The following is a 17,237-nucleotide window of genomic DNA, read 5'->3' on the forward strand; positions in this document are numbered from 1 at the left end:
GACAACCTGAACATCAGTCTTCTAGTGTCTGTAGAAAAGTCTACAGTGCTCTTAGTATTCCTGAGCATGGTGTCACAGCACCACTGCACTTGTCTTAATGTGCTGTGTAAGGTGCTCCCCTACAACGTTCCCCTGACCACTGCTCTCATCTCATCACCCATCACTCACTCTCATTGTCTGGACTATGTCCATAAAGCTTTCTTTCACCTCCTCAAACACACAGATGTTTGCCATCTTAGGACCTTTACACATATTCTTCCTTCTATCTAGAAAGCTTCCCTTCACTCTGCACATGGCTGGAGACTTCTCATCCTTCAGAGAGGTCTCCCTGACCACCAGTCCATATGTGTCACTATTCTCTGCTCTCATCCCCTCTATACTCCTGCATGGCCTTCACCACACTGATACTTAGGTGTTTCTGTGTTTGTTTAATCTCTGCTTCCTCCACCTGAATGTAACTCCAGAGGACAGGGGTAAGTGTGTTTCATGTACTATTATACATCTCCAGCCATTAGCACAGTGCCTGGGATATAATTGCTACATGATGAATAAACTCACATCTCTTCTTCTTAGAACATTTTCTTTTTAGATTACTATCATATCTTTTTATGGATACATTTGACAAAACTGAACTCTAATGAGTGAGGTTCGAAATTTATAGGTTTAAAATATCCCAGTGTTTTGGCTTTTCTAGCTTTAGTCCTGGGACTAACACTTTTAGTCGTCTGCAACTAAAGAAGAATGGCATGTGGGTTCTACAAGTAAAAGCACCTCGCCACACACTTAAACTGACTATGCCGTATTTATAGACTCAAGTTCTCATACCCACCTAGACAGGTGAATATATACTTTACATGGGTGTTCAGTTTATTTGGTGATGGATAATTTTCTATTACCTCTCACTGACTTTACAACGCCACATTTCTAAAATAGCTAAGTATCTCTTATATTTCACGGCTGGCCTTTTACAAAGAGACAAGTTCATTCTCCTTCTGTATCTGTGCATATAAGGAAGCAAAATCTTTTAGTAACCCTTTAGTAACCCTTGTTGTGAAAACTGATGTTTTTCAGGACTGCAGTCACCATTACATTTCATGGAAATGGTTGTCACTCACCCCTTCGCTTTCTCCTCCCTTTGTTAATATTTGCACTACTGGGGTCTTAGCCTTTGCTACAACAAAAAGCATATGGTTGATATGATATCAAAATAAGACTGTGGGGCTTCACCTGTATAGAAGATCCAAAAAACATGCTGTTCCAGCAAGAAAACAAAACTTCTAAGTGGAAAACATAGTTACATTGGGGCCTCTACATTTAGGTTAACTGTAGTAGCAGCTGAAAGTTTCATGGTACCTTTTCTGAAACAACATTTTCAACAAAGATTACTCTCACTTTCATGAGAATGAGAATGTTAATAGCAAATACCTATTAAACATGTATTAAGTATGTGCTAGGCCCCATGCTAAGTACTTTGTATATTATCTCATTTAATCTTCCTAACAATCTCAGGAGATAGGTACTATTATTATTCCCATGATACAGGTTAGGAAACCGTGGCTGAGAGACAAGACTTCACAGCCAAGAAATGGCAGGATTTCCTTCAGACTCTGAGTTCTTAACCAGTTTTCCAAGAATGGTGGGGTAATTTATAAAGCACAATGTCTCCTAATTAGGTATCTTAAAGACATTAAAAATTATTGTCATGTGATATTGACAAGTTGGAATGAGGACTCCTTTGGAATAAAATTTAGTTTTGAAAACAATTTCCCTATCATTTCTTCTCATTCAGGAAAAAAAAAAAAAAAGAATAACAACTCAGGAGGCATGAGAACAGAGGAGGCCTGTGCACACTTCAGGCTGACTCAGTAAAGGGCTGCAATGACTTCTCAGAGTCATCACCTTCTGTTTGGTTTTGTGATAGCTCACTCTGTTTGGCACTGTGGAAAAATGTAGAAAGAAGTAAATACTAAATAAGGTCTGAAAAGAGATAGCTCTATCCAATTCCACATAATGCTATTTGTTTTAAATTAGAGACTATTCTACAGTATTTAAAGGTTGTTTTCCTCAAAGAGGGCAATTCTAACTTCTATTACACACTGCTTTCCAAAGCCAGCTTTATATTATTAAGATGGATGTATGCCTCTGCTCTTTTATGTTTCTCAGAGCAACAAGAAAGTTCTAAAATATTCCCCACTCTACAAGTGAAGCTTACAAACCATTATACAGAGAATGAATCAAAATTTGTTTCTGGAGGGTCATGGCTTTGCCTTTGTCTTTTAAAGTTCACTAGTTTTCATTTAAAGCCTACTTCACCAGAATCCCTAACAGAATATAAGCTTTTCCATTGGGATGTTAGGAAAGAAATGATCCTTAAGAGCTAATACATATTTAAAAGAACATTTTCAATGTAGGTAAAATCTGCCCCCAAACCAGCAAGTCTTCTCTTTTCACCTAGTTGAGTGTCCAACAGTGAAAGTCAACAATGTCTCCTAAGGCAGGCAGGAGGATAAGGGCTCTCCAGGGAGAGAGATAGAAATGGGCCTATTTTATGAAGTGCACCTTTAGAACGTTCTTTATTTCCAGAGGAAATAAATATTCCAACCTCTTGTTTACTTATAAAGCTCTTCTGAAACAGTTCAGAGGAAAGGGATTGCTGCAGAGGGAATATGGTAGGAAAGTTGGAGAACATTTCCTTTCATGTGTCCTACAGAATTCACTTCCCACATACTTCAATTATCAATAGCTATACTAATATTTCCATAGGATACAGATGTATTTGTAGGTACTGTTTTCAGAATACTTTTTTTAAAATGTTGTATTAAGCAGATATAAAATTGTATTAAAGTATATTTCACATTTAAATTCTCTCATCAACCTTGAGATCCCACAGTTAAATTAAGTAAATTAACACCTACTCTCTTTATAGCACTGGGCTTGGTACTCAATGAGGTAGCAAGAAGTATCAGATACAGTTTTTGTTCTTTGGTCTATGGGAGGGATCATAGCCTGGCTGGAAGACTATATATAAATCAGCATATTATTAGCTCCCAAACTAGAACTAGATTAGCACATTTTGTAATTCCCAAATTGTGGGGTCTAATAGGCTGAATTTAACTTTTAAAGAGAATACTGAATATATATAAAATATTCACATATATTCATCTTTCTGTATATACATATTTCTATATTTTAAGTTAATGTCATTTGTGTTTCATTTAGTGAAGAAAATATTTTTAACTTGCTTATAAGCCTTCTTAAAAGCCATGAAATAGGATTCTAGATATTTTTATGCTGATGTAAGTATTTCAACACAAAAGTCAATGTCACGGAAAAAAGTTTTTTGACAAGATGAATACACTCATTCCTCGCCTCTTAGTGAACAACATTGAAACCCATCAGTATATAACCCCAAAGATAAGGACTAGATCACCCAATTATTTAAAAATGTAATAAAATGCAAGAAAAACAAGAATTAATTAGAGAAGTAAAAATACTAACGTGGCTGATTTGGCTTAAAGTGTATGACAAATACCAAAAGTTTAATACATGCGTTAACTATCAAATAGAAATGTGAATGGGGTCCAGGCAGACAGAGGTGGTGATGTCAGTCAAGTTGCAACGACATAGATGGGGTTGGTGGTGGAGCTCCCTATGGTCAGGAAAGGATTGGGGAAGGAATACATCTTAATCTTGACTTTGAAAGAAGAGAAGTTAACCAATCTATAAAAGGAAGCTCTAGCTACAAGAATATCTGATACTGCTAGTTCTGGTAAGTAGTACTCCCAAGGACTGAAAAGAACCAGATGGTATGCATGCCAACCGCATCAAACCTTTCAGAACCAGGAACTTATCACTATTTAATGGAAGAGTTCACTTTGCCTAAGTCATACTGTATTTTTTTAAATTGAAGTATAGTTGATTTACAATATTATATTAGTTTCAGGTGTACAACATAGTGATTCAATACTTTTATAGATTATACTCCATTTAAAGTTATTATAAAATAACAGTTATATTCCCCAGTGCTGTATGATATATATCCTTGTTGCTTAACTCTTTTATACATAGTAGTTTGTATCTCTTAATCCCACACCCCTATCTCACCCCTCACCCCCTTCCCTCTCCCCAGTGATAACCACTCATTTGTTCTCTATATCTGTGAGCCTGTTTCTGTTTTGTTATGTACGTTTATTTACTTTGTTTTTTAGATTTCACATATAAGTGATAACATAGAGTATTTGTCTTTCTCTGACTTATTTCACTGAGCATGATACTCTCTAGGTCCATCCCTGTTGTTGCAAATGGCATAATTTCATTCTTTTACGGCTGAGTAATATTCCATTGTATTTATACACCACATCTTATCCATTCATCATCATACTTTAGAATATTTAAGAACCAAACCCCAGGGATTACATTTAATTTATAAATTAAATTAATTAATTCTAAAATTAATAGATTTGAAAGTGTGGGTTAAACTATGTAAAAAGAGTTACCTTCTTACAGGACTCCCAAGAGCTAATATGCTAACACACCCAGTGCCTCTTCAAGAAGAGGACATGGTATATAGTTTCCAAAATCCTTCTGACCATGGAAACTTCATTTCATGGAACCCCCATGGGACTAATGTTCTGCAAAAAGTACTCTGGCACATCATCTGGACCACAAAGGTCCCATGTATTTGTTTAATATACATTTATAAACCAAAAGCAGCACGGATTCTCTAGAGGCTATAACTGCTAAGGAACGTAAACACTAAGCATAGGACTCTCAGTTGAGCATATAAAACTGGTAGGGTCTCCAGGCTCCTATCCATAGGATTAAGCTAAAACAGTTTCAGAAATAGACCAGTCCACCCACTAAGTTATATATACAAAGGAGAATTTTTTTAAATCCCAGTACCATGCCTCATATAGAAATTGTGCAGAAGCACAGTTCAGTAGAATAGAAGGGCACCACAGAGAGACTTGAAATAGGCCTTTCCTTCTTTGGAGTTAAGCAAGTGGACATCATGCCCCCCTCCTCTTCTCTCCTAGGAGGTCTCCAAACACTGAGAGTCTGGCATAGCAGGGACTTCCTAAGGGCAACTGTTTCCTCCCTTTTCCCCTGGTCAATTCCAGCCTCTGCATCTTTGTACTGTCTCTTCCCTTCATCTGTAGCACTTTCCCTCATCTACTCTGCCTAACTAAATAAATCTTTGCCCTGCTTTTTAAACTCTTTCATAGATGTATTTCTATCTTTCCAAAAAATAGTTTTAAGTTCCTGATGACAAGAACTGTATACTCCCTTCTGATTCCATCTTAGTGCCTAGCTTAGGGCTGAGCCTTTATGAAATATTTGCTACAGTTGTTATATCTAATGGACATGACTACAAGAGATTTCATTTATCACTTATATTTGAACAAAACTCCACTTAGACAAATATCCCGAGAAATTAGACTCTAATCTGAGGTCCCTAGCTCTGTGTTTTTTTTTAAATTGGTTTACTTTTACATATCAACATAGGCTATGATTCTCTAAGATGCTGCTTTCTTAAAAGTTAAATAAACAGCAGCAGGAAGAGACCTGATAGAGACCTTAGGTGAGTGATGATGTGACTAGAAACAAAGCTCTAGAACTGCGCTATCCAATATGGTAGCCACTAGCCACATGTGGCTATTAGCTGGCCTAAATTGAGATGTGGCATAATACAGGCATTAGAGTTCAAAGACTTAGTATGGAAAAAAGAATGCAAAATATCTCAGTAATTTTTAATATTGGGTACCTATTAAAATAAAACTTTTGGATATACTGGGTTAAATAAGATATATTATTAAAATTAATTTTACCTGTTTCCCTTTACTTTTTCATGTGGCTACTAGAAAAGTTAAAATTACATATGTGGCTCACATTATATTTCTATTAGTCAGTGCTGCTCTAGTGTTCTGAGTATCCAAAAACGGAAAAGTGGTCCAAATATTAAATGTGGCTACTGATAAAAACTAGTTTCATCTTTTTTTAAAGTTCACAAGAGCAAAAAGAAAAGAAAAAACCCCAATAAAGTTAAAAAACTGTCCCTGAAGATTAAACCATGATACCAAATTTAACACCAAATTTAATAGCTTATTCAATTATTCACTTTGATAATATTAGAGGATGTTACAATGGATACTTGAACTGGAGCACAAGACAACAGATGCCATATTCTAAGTCAAGGGTGACACTATGGTGCAGAATTTGCGAAGGATGTGATGACGATCTGGTCACAGGGCTCTTAAACACTCATGCCTATCAAGAATATCAAAACATCCGAGGTAATAAGAGATGGGACGGGAGTTCCTTGGGAGAGGGCTGAAATGTCACGAGCTCTCTGTAGGAAACTGGTGGAAGACCACATTGTGATGACAAGTCATGAAAGGGGCTTCAAGGAGAATGCTCAGACTGCACGATGTGTGTTACGTATCCACAACAGGTTGGAGGACGCTGTCGACTGCAGAGGGTCTCACGCTTGGAAACTGGCTGGCCAGATGCTCAGACATGGTTCATGGGAGAGGCTGGTACCATGTCCGAGTTGGTTTGCACTCTGGCCATTTATTGTGGCCGAAAAAAATGTATGAGTGTTTCCTGCTAACTAGTTGTGGGCCACTGTAGGAGAAAGCTGATGTGGAGTGAGCTTAGATCCTTTCTCAGAGGGCTCCGAGAGCAGCAGAGGCCTCAGATGGCTGGAGGTACCAGGGGTCACCCCGGGTTGAGGAAGGAAATGTAAGCAACCAATAAGAACAAAGATGCCATATGTGGAATCTGAAATACGATACAAATCAACATATTTATGAAACAAAAACAGACTCACAGATATAGAGAACAGACTTGTGGGAGGGAGGGGAGGAGAGGGAAGGAATGGGAGTTTGGGATTAGTAGATGCAAACTGTTACATGTAGGATGGATAAACAACAAGGTCCTACTGTATAGCACAGGGAACTATAGTCAATATCCTGTGACAAACCATAATGAAAAAGAATATGAAAAAGTGTATAGGGCTTCCCTGGTGGCACAGTGGTTGAGAGTCCGCCTGCCAATGCAGGGGACACGGGTTCGTGCCCCAGTCCGGGAAGATCCCACATGTCGCGGAGCGGCTGGGCCCGTGAGCCATGGCCGCTAAGCCTGCGCATCTGGAGCCTGTGTTCCACAATGGGACAGGCCACACAGTGAGAGGCCCGCGTACCACAAAAAAAAAAAAAAAAAAAAGTGTGCATATATATATATATATATATATATATATATATATATATAAACTGAGTCACTTTGCTGTACAGAAGAAATTAACACAACATTGTAAGTCAACTATAGATGCCTTTGCTCACGTGAGAGACCCGCAGGGGAGAAAGTCTGAAAAGGACCAGAAAATTTCATCCCCCAGCAGGGGAAAAAGTAGCCCACTGAGTGGACTGAGAGAGACAGTGAGTGCGAGACAAAAATTAAACTACTTTATGATTGCATCCCACCAGTCCTGCTGGTGTGCATGGTATGGTAGCATACGTTCCCTGCTTGCACACAGCTCCTCAACCACAGAAACTGAACGACTATGTCAACAGATGTATTTCCTCGAACTATTTTAGGAAAATCAAGTTTACTCAATGATCCACCAACTGAGAAATGTTGCAATACCACTTTAGATGCATAGTAACACTTAAGGCATTCTGCCTCTGCTATCTACACATTAGTATTTACTTTCCATTTAGACTAAATACCAAAAGCTAGGCTCACAGAGGGCTTCAACATTTTTTTAGAAACAACAGTTTATTACTTGTTACCTTTTTAGAGAAAAGAAAATAAGCATTGGGCTTCCCTGGTGGCACAGTGGTTGAGAGTCCGCCTGCCGATGCAGGGGACACGGGTTTGTGCCCCGGTCCGGGGGGATCCCACATGCCGCGGTGCGGCTGGGCCCGTGAGCCCGTGGGTTCGGAGCCTGTGCTCCGCAACGGGAGAGGCCACAGCAGTGAGAGGCCCGCATACCAAAAAAAAAAAAAAAAAGAAAATAAGCATAGTTCTCAGAGCTCTGCCTTCCAAAGACACTGTGAGAATGGGAGTTAGCCTATGGCATTTACTCTGGGAACTTTAATAATAGTTGCCTAAAGTATAAAATTATGTTAAATTAGCGTCATAAATGCAGCGCTGTAAAATTTATTTCCAAACATTTCATTAACACCTTCCAGAAAAACGGCAAGGAAAAAAAGCACAAGAAAATCAGCACTTGATTCCATGAAGCTTTCTAGACAGCCCTTTGAGAGCAGGCCATGATTCTACTTTCTTTTAATGAGGCCAATGTATCTGAAATGCACCACCTGGTTATTTATATATTTGGATCATTATATGTTAGTCTTTTCCATTCATTAGACACAATGCAGACACTGCTTTTTTGGCTTTACAAAATAAATGCTTATCAACTGCTTTCAGGATAGCTTTTTGAACTCTCTTCTATGAAATCATTAAAAAAGATCCCTGTGCAAAACCATCATTCGTGAATCATCAGGGAAGCTAAGTTATGAAGATAACAGAGTTGCTCATATATCAACTGCACATAAGAGAATGAAGGAGAATTACAACCAACCTACCTGTCCTCTGTTCTATTCTTCAATTGCTGGAGAAAAACAAAAAACGAAATGCCTTTTCCAGCTCCATTAATACTGGAATCCCTTAAGAGGGCAAGTATGATGACCAGACTTAGTTCATCTTCATTGTCATGCTTCTCTGATGGACTATGAATTATTGCTGTTCTTTGATTTTTATTCTACTCCATATTTGCCCCCCATTGTTCCTTTTTCTTAAAGCTATCAGTTCAGTAATGCTTTCCCCTATACTTTTTATAATAATAGCCAGCAGAACAGCCAACAGACTTTCTTGATTTGGGAAAAATCCAAGTATTGTCTTCACAGTTTAGACTTGGGTAGGAATTTAACATTGAACAAATGATTCAGGATTTCGAAGAATTCGTGTCCATGCTTACATTCAGACGGTACATAATGAAGACCTCCAGATGGAGTAATGATAGAAAACTTCTTGTTATTAGCACTTATGCTTCCAAAAGGCTTCATACTCTGGCTCACATAAAGTTTGACGTTAAAATATTAATCTAATTCCATGTGCTTTAAGAACCATGCAAGACAATTCTTTTCACTGCTTTTTAATCTAAGTCAATTTTCGACCCCAAACGACTAACGTGTTTGATTATTGACTGTCGTCACTAGAACCAACACTATTTTAGGCTGTTTCTAAAAACCCAAATGACTCCCATAAAGGGAAAAAAATGGTCACATGCTCATTTGAATGAATTGCTGACTCTGTAAAGGTAATTACAAAAAAGAGTTTCCAAATATGGCTCGAAGAGTTGTAATATTGTAGGAAAACTATATAACCTTCCATGGTAACTGCACTAAACGACAATATTCATTTTCTATGGCTACATTTTAGAATATTGGTTCAGTCATTTGGAGTCAATTTATATGTACTGCAAACAGACAGGAATCATCCTCTCTCCAAGAATGGATTATTATATTTAAAATATCAGAATCAATCAAACAGAGAAATATCCCCAAACCCTGCATTACATACACCCAAGCAATACTCAAGACTCCTTTCTCTTGGCTTTTAAAATGATTTAAAAGCAACTTAGCTCAACTCTTCCTCCAGAGAGGAAAACTACCTACCTTGCCAAATTTCTTGAAAGGATTTTCCCCCCACTCCATAACTTTCACTCTAAAACTCTTAGTTCTAGATTTCTTCTTATAATTTCTCAGAAAAGTTTCTATAGTTACTAATGACCTCCTTCCAAGTGAAACCCAAGTACGGCACAGTGGTCATGTACACAGGCTTATGAGCCAGACCGGCTGGGTTCAGTTGTTGATTGTACCACTTACAAGCTATCTGACCTTGGGCAAGCTCTTTGACCTCTCTTTGCCTCTGTTTGCTCCTCTATAAAATGGGACTCATTAAAGGACTTTTCTCATAAGGTTGTTGCAAATCACCAAAGTCAAGTGTTCCGCATACTGTCTGGCCCCCTCTAAGTACCCAGTCCATGTCACCTGTTATCACATCAAAGGGCCTTTTGTTATTCTCATTCTTTCTTGATCCCTGAAGAGTCTAACAACTGCCAAGCTATTTCTTGAAGTCCTTCTTGCTTTTAGTTTCTTTGGCTCAGTGCTCCCCTAGTTCTCTTGCCTCTCTCCATGTTTTCTCAGTGTCTATCTTTTGTTCTCTTCTTCCTCAGGCCTGTTCATCAGTAACCCCACCCCGTCTCCAAGTTCAGGTCTATCTCCATCATTCTTCTCTCTTTTTTCATTACCTTGAGAAGTCTCATCCACTCACATGATTCACTGTGTTTAATATAAGAGCATTTAACAAGATTTTAAATAGTCTGCATTCTGAGGCAAGATGGCAAGAGAAAGTGTGCTTCCAATAGTCTCGTTGGCAGTAACTATGGCAATACCCAACTAGCTTATGTTATCATTGCCAAAACAGGCACTGACCTCATTTCAATATTCTAATAACAAATGCGAAAATACCATACCACTGAGCTTAGGCAGTGATAAGTTTTACTGGTTGCTCAAGACCCAAGCAGAGAGAAGGCAAAAGTGAGGGGGAGGGGGCAATCAGGAAAACCATAAATGTAAATTTACAGGAAAAATATATATAAGAGGAAGAACAATGAAAGAAACTTGGCATGTGAAACAAAACACAAAGAGATGCAATCTTTGATACAGAAAGTAGCAGGAGGTGGCAGACTCAAGTGCCCACAGGGGCTAAAAAGTAAGCTTAATGAATAAAGGGAGCAGGATGTAAGACAATAGGGAGTAGTAGGGATTGTGGCAAGCTAGAGACTATAACTAAAGGTACTCACATTCAGTTTTTAAAAAGTAAACATTACAGGCCAAACAAGTCACAGGCCTCTTCTTTTCTTCCTCTGAACATAGCACGCAATAGTATCATTGTCACCTGCCCAATGAGGCTGACTAGCCAAAAAATTTTTTTAAAACATATTTTACTGGCTAAAAGCTACAAGTGAGACAAATTTGCTTCATAGTCTGACTGCATTTGTTGAATGAAAGTTATGATTTGTAATTCAACCATGGATCCACTGCTTGTCTCCATCACAAACCAAAACACTATGTTCATGGGTTATTAAGATTCACTCACTAGCTTAAAGTGATCCAAATCCTGCCAGTATCACCCCCCAAAGGATAGTCGACACTTGTACTGGCTCTTTGATGTAGCTGCAGACATATAGTTGCAAGACCTCTCAGGGACAAAGATGATTATCCTGAGAGGTACTTGTAACACATTTGAAACGTCCCTTTCCATGTGTATTACATCGTGATAGGAGGTTGTTTGTCTGTTTGTTTATTGTCACCTGGCTTAAGTCAAAACATACCTTCTTTTCTGCATCCTTGCCAACTGAAAAATGACAGTCATGTGGCCCTGAAAGATGGGGCCAAATTCAATTAGGACTCAACACTGCAAGCTCTGTTTAAAATGAAACAATGAGAAATATCCAGAATTGTCCACAGGTAGGTAAGCAGCAATTACTTCCAGGAGATACTTTTTCTTCATCTGATACTCATATCTCAAGATTTTCTGCTGCTTCAAAATAAATTCAGTTCAACATTTATTGGCCATACGCTGTGCATCACGCATTAAGCCTGGCTTAGGAATTTAAAAGATGATGAAACCACAGTTGCTGCTGAAGAGCTTTACACTCTAATGGGGGAGATGGACATGGAAACCTGCTATTTCAATACAATGTGGTAGGTGCTATCAAAAGATATGTGGAGAGAGTGCTCAGAGAGAATGCAGAAGAGGCCCTGGGCTCAGCCTCCTAGAAGAAGGAAAGAAAATTAGTAAAGACTTCCTGGAAGTTCATTTTTAAAAATAAAAAGCCAGGGCTTCCGTGGTGGCGCAGTGGTTAAGAATCTACCTGCCAATGCAGGGGACATGGGTTCAATCCCTGGTCCGGGAAGATCCCACGTGCCGCGGAGCAACTATTGAGCCTGCGTGCCACAACTACTGAGCCTGTGAGCCACAACTACTGAAGCCCACGTGCCTAGAGCCCGCGCTCCGCAACCAGAGAAGCCACCTCAATGATAAGCCTGCACACCGCAACGAAGAGTAGCCCCCGCTCGCCGCAACTAGAGAAAGCCCGCACGCAGTAACGAAGACCCAACGCAGCCAAAAATAAATTTATTTTAAATAAATAAATAAAAAGTCACATCCCATTTAAAACATAATGCAACTGGCCTACATAGTTGAACAACTTAGTTAAGTATACTAACCCATCATCAGAAGTGACACTGAATATTTCCCTATGCTTCAGGATGGATTTGTCCTGACTCAGTCTTATATTTTTATTAATCACTCTTGAAATCACAAGCATTCGTCTGAGTAGTAGGATATCTTGCCTCTAATTCTTTAAAGAGGTAAGCAGATGACTTCCACAAGAGCAGAAAACAGTGAAGACTAAAAATGGAAATACAATCCTGGAATCAAAGCGCCTCCTCTCTCCCGTGTGGTGAGAGAAATCACACTCATGTTTCCCTTCTCCCACTGAAGGTTTGGTTCTGTATTCCCAGGTAGAAGAGGCAAAGGACAATGATTAAAGAGAGCCTGCTTCCTCCCGACTCTCCACAACCACAAATGCCTGAAAATCTGCCATTTAGGGATTAATTTTATTTAGATAATCACTATTGTGAAGATTCTATGGGGCCAAAATATATTTACACCTAAGTGCAAATTTTAGGATACCCTTACCACGGAGGAAAGCAGTTAAAGACACTCCAAAATTTGGAGAAATCCCTAAGTAATATGCCAGTTTTGATTAGCAGTTTAGTAACTTAACCCATTCACATCATTTCTTAATCTTGGTCAAAGATCAAGTCTTTGAAGAAATAAGTGTGGAATGGTTAAATATCATGCCCTCTTTATTTTAGACTGTTTTATCAATATTTGTAACTATGGGTATCAATATACTTTGCAGCAAATTATTAACCAGATTCTTAGAGGTAAAATGCTCTATAACTTCATTCTATTAGTGATTTTTCTAAAACAAATTAAGCCCACTATTATCACTTCCAGAATTATTTTCACACTGTTCAAGTTACATGTTAACAACTTTAATCTCAACAATTTAAATCCTGTATCATCATCACTGAGTAAATACTAAGGCCACAGAATGATACTACCTAATCAAAACAGTTGTCTTTATTACTCTTGAGACCATTAGATATACATTAGCTCCAAGTCAATAAAAATACATCAAGTTGTAAAGAGAAACAGTTTTAAAGAGGGACTCCAAAATGATGCCAAGTACAATGTAACGGCCAAGAGTCCATGATGCGTCACATGTCCATACCATGCAGTGGCCTTGTGAACAGAGATACAATATAATCTATCCAGTAATAATAGAGTTACTTGCTAAAACAGTTATTGTTGCTTTATCAGCAAAGAACTGAATTTAGACGAACTCATAAAACTACAAACAGAAGACAATTTCTCACATACCACTCTGTGCTCTTTGCTTTTAAATAACATATATTCAACACTTGCTACTGAATCTTCACTTTCCATCTTGGAATAAAATGATCTCTATACGACTTTGGATAAAGGTGATGACTGAAGTTTAAAAGTTCATGAGTATTTTTCAATGGGTATTTTTCATGAGTATTTTTGCAGTTTTGTATGAAAGGAACCTCCTAAATCTTCACGATAAAATCTTCACTATAAAACTAGGAACAATGAAAACATGGCTATGAATGTAAAGACAAGATGATCGACAAAGCAAAGGTCAGGGCGGTGGGTATTTAAGAATACTGCACATTGACATATATCTCAATATCCTATTTGTATGCATAGGCAAATCAGGTAGAAATCTCTTTTAATTAAGAGCAGCAGTATACATTAGACTTGAAAACTGAAAACCCACATTCAGATTAAAGCTGCTTATTATGTGTGTGACCTTAGGCAGCTCCCTTGACTTCCCCGAGCCTTGACCTTCTCAGATGGAAAAGTGATGATGATTATACACATGTCAGTGGGCCGCAGTGAGTACTGAATAAACTACAGGTGTGAAAGCACTGTTTCTCAGCAATCAGTATGTCTAGTGAACTTTAAATGCCGAGCTTGTATACCACTACAGCCAATAGGTCCTAATAGACCTTTAGGTGCAATTTTTGTTTCGTTCTGGATTTTTCCCCTTGCCATACAGATGTTTTATTTGGAGCCACCTCCCTAATTTACTAGGATAATAATGAGCTCAATCCTTACTCTATGGAAAATTTTCCTCTTTTTATCTCGACGCCAACTGGTACTTATGCATAGGCTCACTATTGGGTCCTGCAGTCCACTGGCAAGAATTACTGAATAACATGCATAGACTTAGGGCCATTGTCTTGTCATCCTAGGAACCTTCCCAGTGACAATTCAGAAACACCCTCAAAGCTCAGCAAAATTTACGAAGCAGCCGCAAGAACCCAATGCATGTTGACATCAATCATAGCTTTAGCCACTACAACATCTTTACACCGATACATTAAAAGAAATTACCTCTTTCACACTGGGGTCCAGTAAAGCCGTAAGTGCATGCACATCGATTTGGGGCCACGCACCTGCCTCCGTTGAGACAGCCACTTTCACAGACAGCTGTAAAATAAGGAGACAGGAGCTGAGCGGCTGATGGGCTTCATCTGATAGTAGATGCTAATAAAGTAACATTTACTGTCCCCTGAAAGGACAACAATAAAAACACTAAATAATCACCCTGGTATTTGTTTTAAACAGTTACTGTACAGTTCCAGTTCCCCGGATGTTCCTCAGTCAACTCAGGTAAAACTACCTGGAATAGGTGAGTATGTACCTGTGTTAATGCTGACGGTTTCATCCTGGGAAGCATGTGAGCAATGCTTTCAGTTCTGCACCTAAAATGGTGGTTTATAAGAGATACCCCTGATGAGAACTGCATTTTGGCAACCTGACTCTTTTCTTATGATTTATGTTTAATTTCCAGAGGGTTCTCATGAGGGAAAACATTGGCCTCTCTACTGTCATCCTTACAGAAATGCAGCATGTTAAATCACTCTATTAATTGCCAATGACAAAACATGAATACTGACATTCAGTAATTTATGTACCATAATAAAGACCCAATTAAATGTTATAAGAGAATCTCTGGAAAATATTGGTAAGATAAATCCAGAGATCCTTGAGGGAGGGACTCTTTTACTTGTCAAGAAAGGCATTAAGGGCTTCCCTGGTGGCACAGTGGTTGAGAGTCCGCCTGCCGATACAGGGGACACGGGTTCGTGCCCCGGTCCGGGAAGATCCCACATGCCGCGGAGCAGCTGGGCCCATGAGCCATGGCTGCTGAGCCTGTGCGTCCGGAGCCTGTGCTCCGCAACGGGAGAGGCCACAACAGTGAGAGGCCCGTGTACCGCAAAAAAAAAAAAAAAAAAAAAAGAAAGGCATTAAAATAAGATCTGACAGCTCATGCCCTGAACAACTATTCTCCGTACAACTTCCTGCAACTCACTTATGCATGGCCTCTTTCTAGGCATCTTAATCCACAGGTGGTAAGCTGCCCCTGCCAAATTTGCCAGTCCCTCCCACTCTTCAAAGCCCAGCTCAAACCTCACTCCTCCATGAGGCTTCCCTAACACCTCCATTTAAATTAATTCCTCCTTCATATATTTCCCACACATTTTTCCTGTACCCCTGTGGCAGTCATGGAGTTGAGCCATTCAGATCTCCCTCCAAGAAAACCTACAGTGAGGAGCTTAGTTGGCCGACAGCCTGAAGCTGCTATACCTTCAGATCCGCTACTGTGTTCATGCCAAGGGCACACTCTCCTGGCTGCTACCACCCAATGACTAAGCATGGTGGAGACTGGACATTTCTGCCCATCATGAAACTATTCTGAGGGGCAATCTTTATTCTGGGCTCCCCATCAGCCTGACCAAGGCTTTCGTGAAGTTGCACTATAGTCTGAGGCTCCTTCTATACAATCGTGATAGTCTTTCCTTCCCTCTCTCCTTGCCCAGGGGTGTGACCTGCATCATGGTCTGAAGGTCCTCTGTCCTGACTCCTGCTTTCTTTCCCTTTGATTCTTTTTTTTTTTTTTGCGGTACGCGGACGTCTCACTGTTGTGGCCTCTCCTGTTGCGGAGCACAGGCTCCGGATGCACAGCCTCAGCGGCCATGGCTCACAGGCCTAGCCGCTCCGCGGCACGTGGGATCTTCCCGGACGGGGGCACGAACCCGTGTCCCCTGCATCAGCAGGCGGACTCTCAACCACTGCACCACCAGAGAAGCCCCCCTTTGATTCTTCATAGGCTTTTTCCCCAATAAATCTCTTGTGCATCTAATTCTGTCTCAGCATCCACTGGGATCAGTGCACTTGAACTAAGATAACCCCTTATAGCCAAAAATTATAGCAGTAGTCCATTGATCATCACAAAATTAGAGAAGTTTATGTATATTCATTGTTCTACTTTGCTTCTTAATTTACAGTTAGGAGAGAATGAAGAGGTTTAAGCAGAAAAGAAATTTTGAGATTGCCTAAGCCAACCCTCCCATTTTACAGATTAGGAAACTGAAGTCTAGGAAAGGTTTTCTAATTCTACTGGTGTTACCTGAGTGCCTGTCATGCACTGGGCTTTGGGCTCTACTCCCTCTGGAAGCATCAAAGGAAACAGAAGATGCACAGCAGCTCCTTCTGATTCCCTTTCTGAAAATGCCTTTGAATCCATCCCCATCCCACCATCTCTCTAGCCATAGCCTTAGTACTATTCTTCCTGCTTCTGTTTCTTCCTACTCTACTCTGGCCTCAGTGGTCTTTCTCATTGTAAACCACTGTAAGTGAAGTGTATAGGCCAGTATTTCATAGCATTAAATGCATGGGCTGTGAAGTTAGACTGCTTGGGTTCAAATCCCAACTCTGCTGATTACTCCCTGTACAGCCTTAGACAAGTTACTGCCCCAGGTTTTTCATTTCGTAGAAGGTAAAAAAGGCCTCTACCTCAAAGGGCTGTTGTTATGAGTTATGAGTTAATGCCTGTAAAGAGTCTGAACATGTGCCTAGCATATAGTAAACAGAGTAAATACTCAACAGATGAATGTTGTTGGTCGTTGTCTTCTCACTCCCCTTCCCTGGCTCTACTTTGAGTGAAAAAACGGTATGCGTAAAGGCACTCCAATGGCCCATGACTTCCATTCTGACCT

At 39.6% G+C, this 17,237-nt stretch overlaps 1 protein-coding gene across 2 annotated transcripts in view; it reads right to left on the reverse strand.

Moving 5' to 3' along the window:
- The window catches only part of FBN1 (fibrillin 1), a gene marked incomplete at both ends in the record, with an annotated part of 252,338 nt that overhangs the window by 186,236 nt on the left and 48,865 nt on the right, over window positions 1-17,237 (reverse strand). For both annotated transcript variants that reach the window (XM_082841143.1, XM_082841142.1), the window contains one exon: window positions 14,569-14,664. In XM_082841143.1, coding sequence (XP_082697269.1) covers window positions 14,569-14,664 — 96 coding nt within the window. The remainder of the gene's footprint in view (window positions 1-14,568; window positions 14,665-17,237) is intronic.

This window comes from Leucopleurus acutus (assembly GCF_964270905.1).
Source record: "Leucopleurus acutus genome assembly, chromosome: 1".
In the NCBI taxonomy this organism is placed as follows: domain Eukaryota; kingdom Metazoa; phylum Chordata; class Mammalia; order Artiodactyla; family Delphinidae; genus Leucopleurus; species Leucopleurus acutus.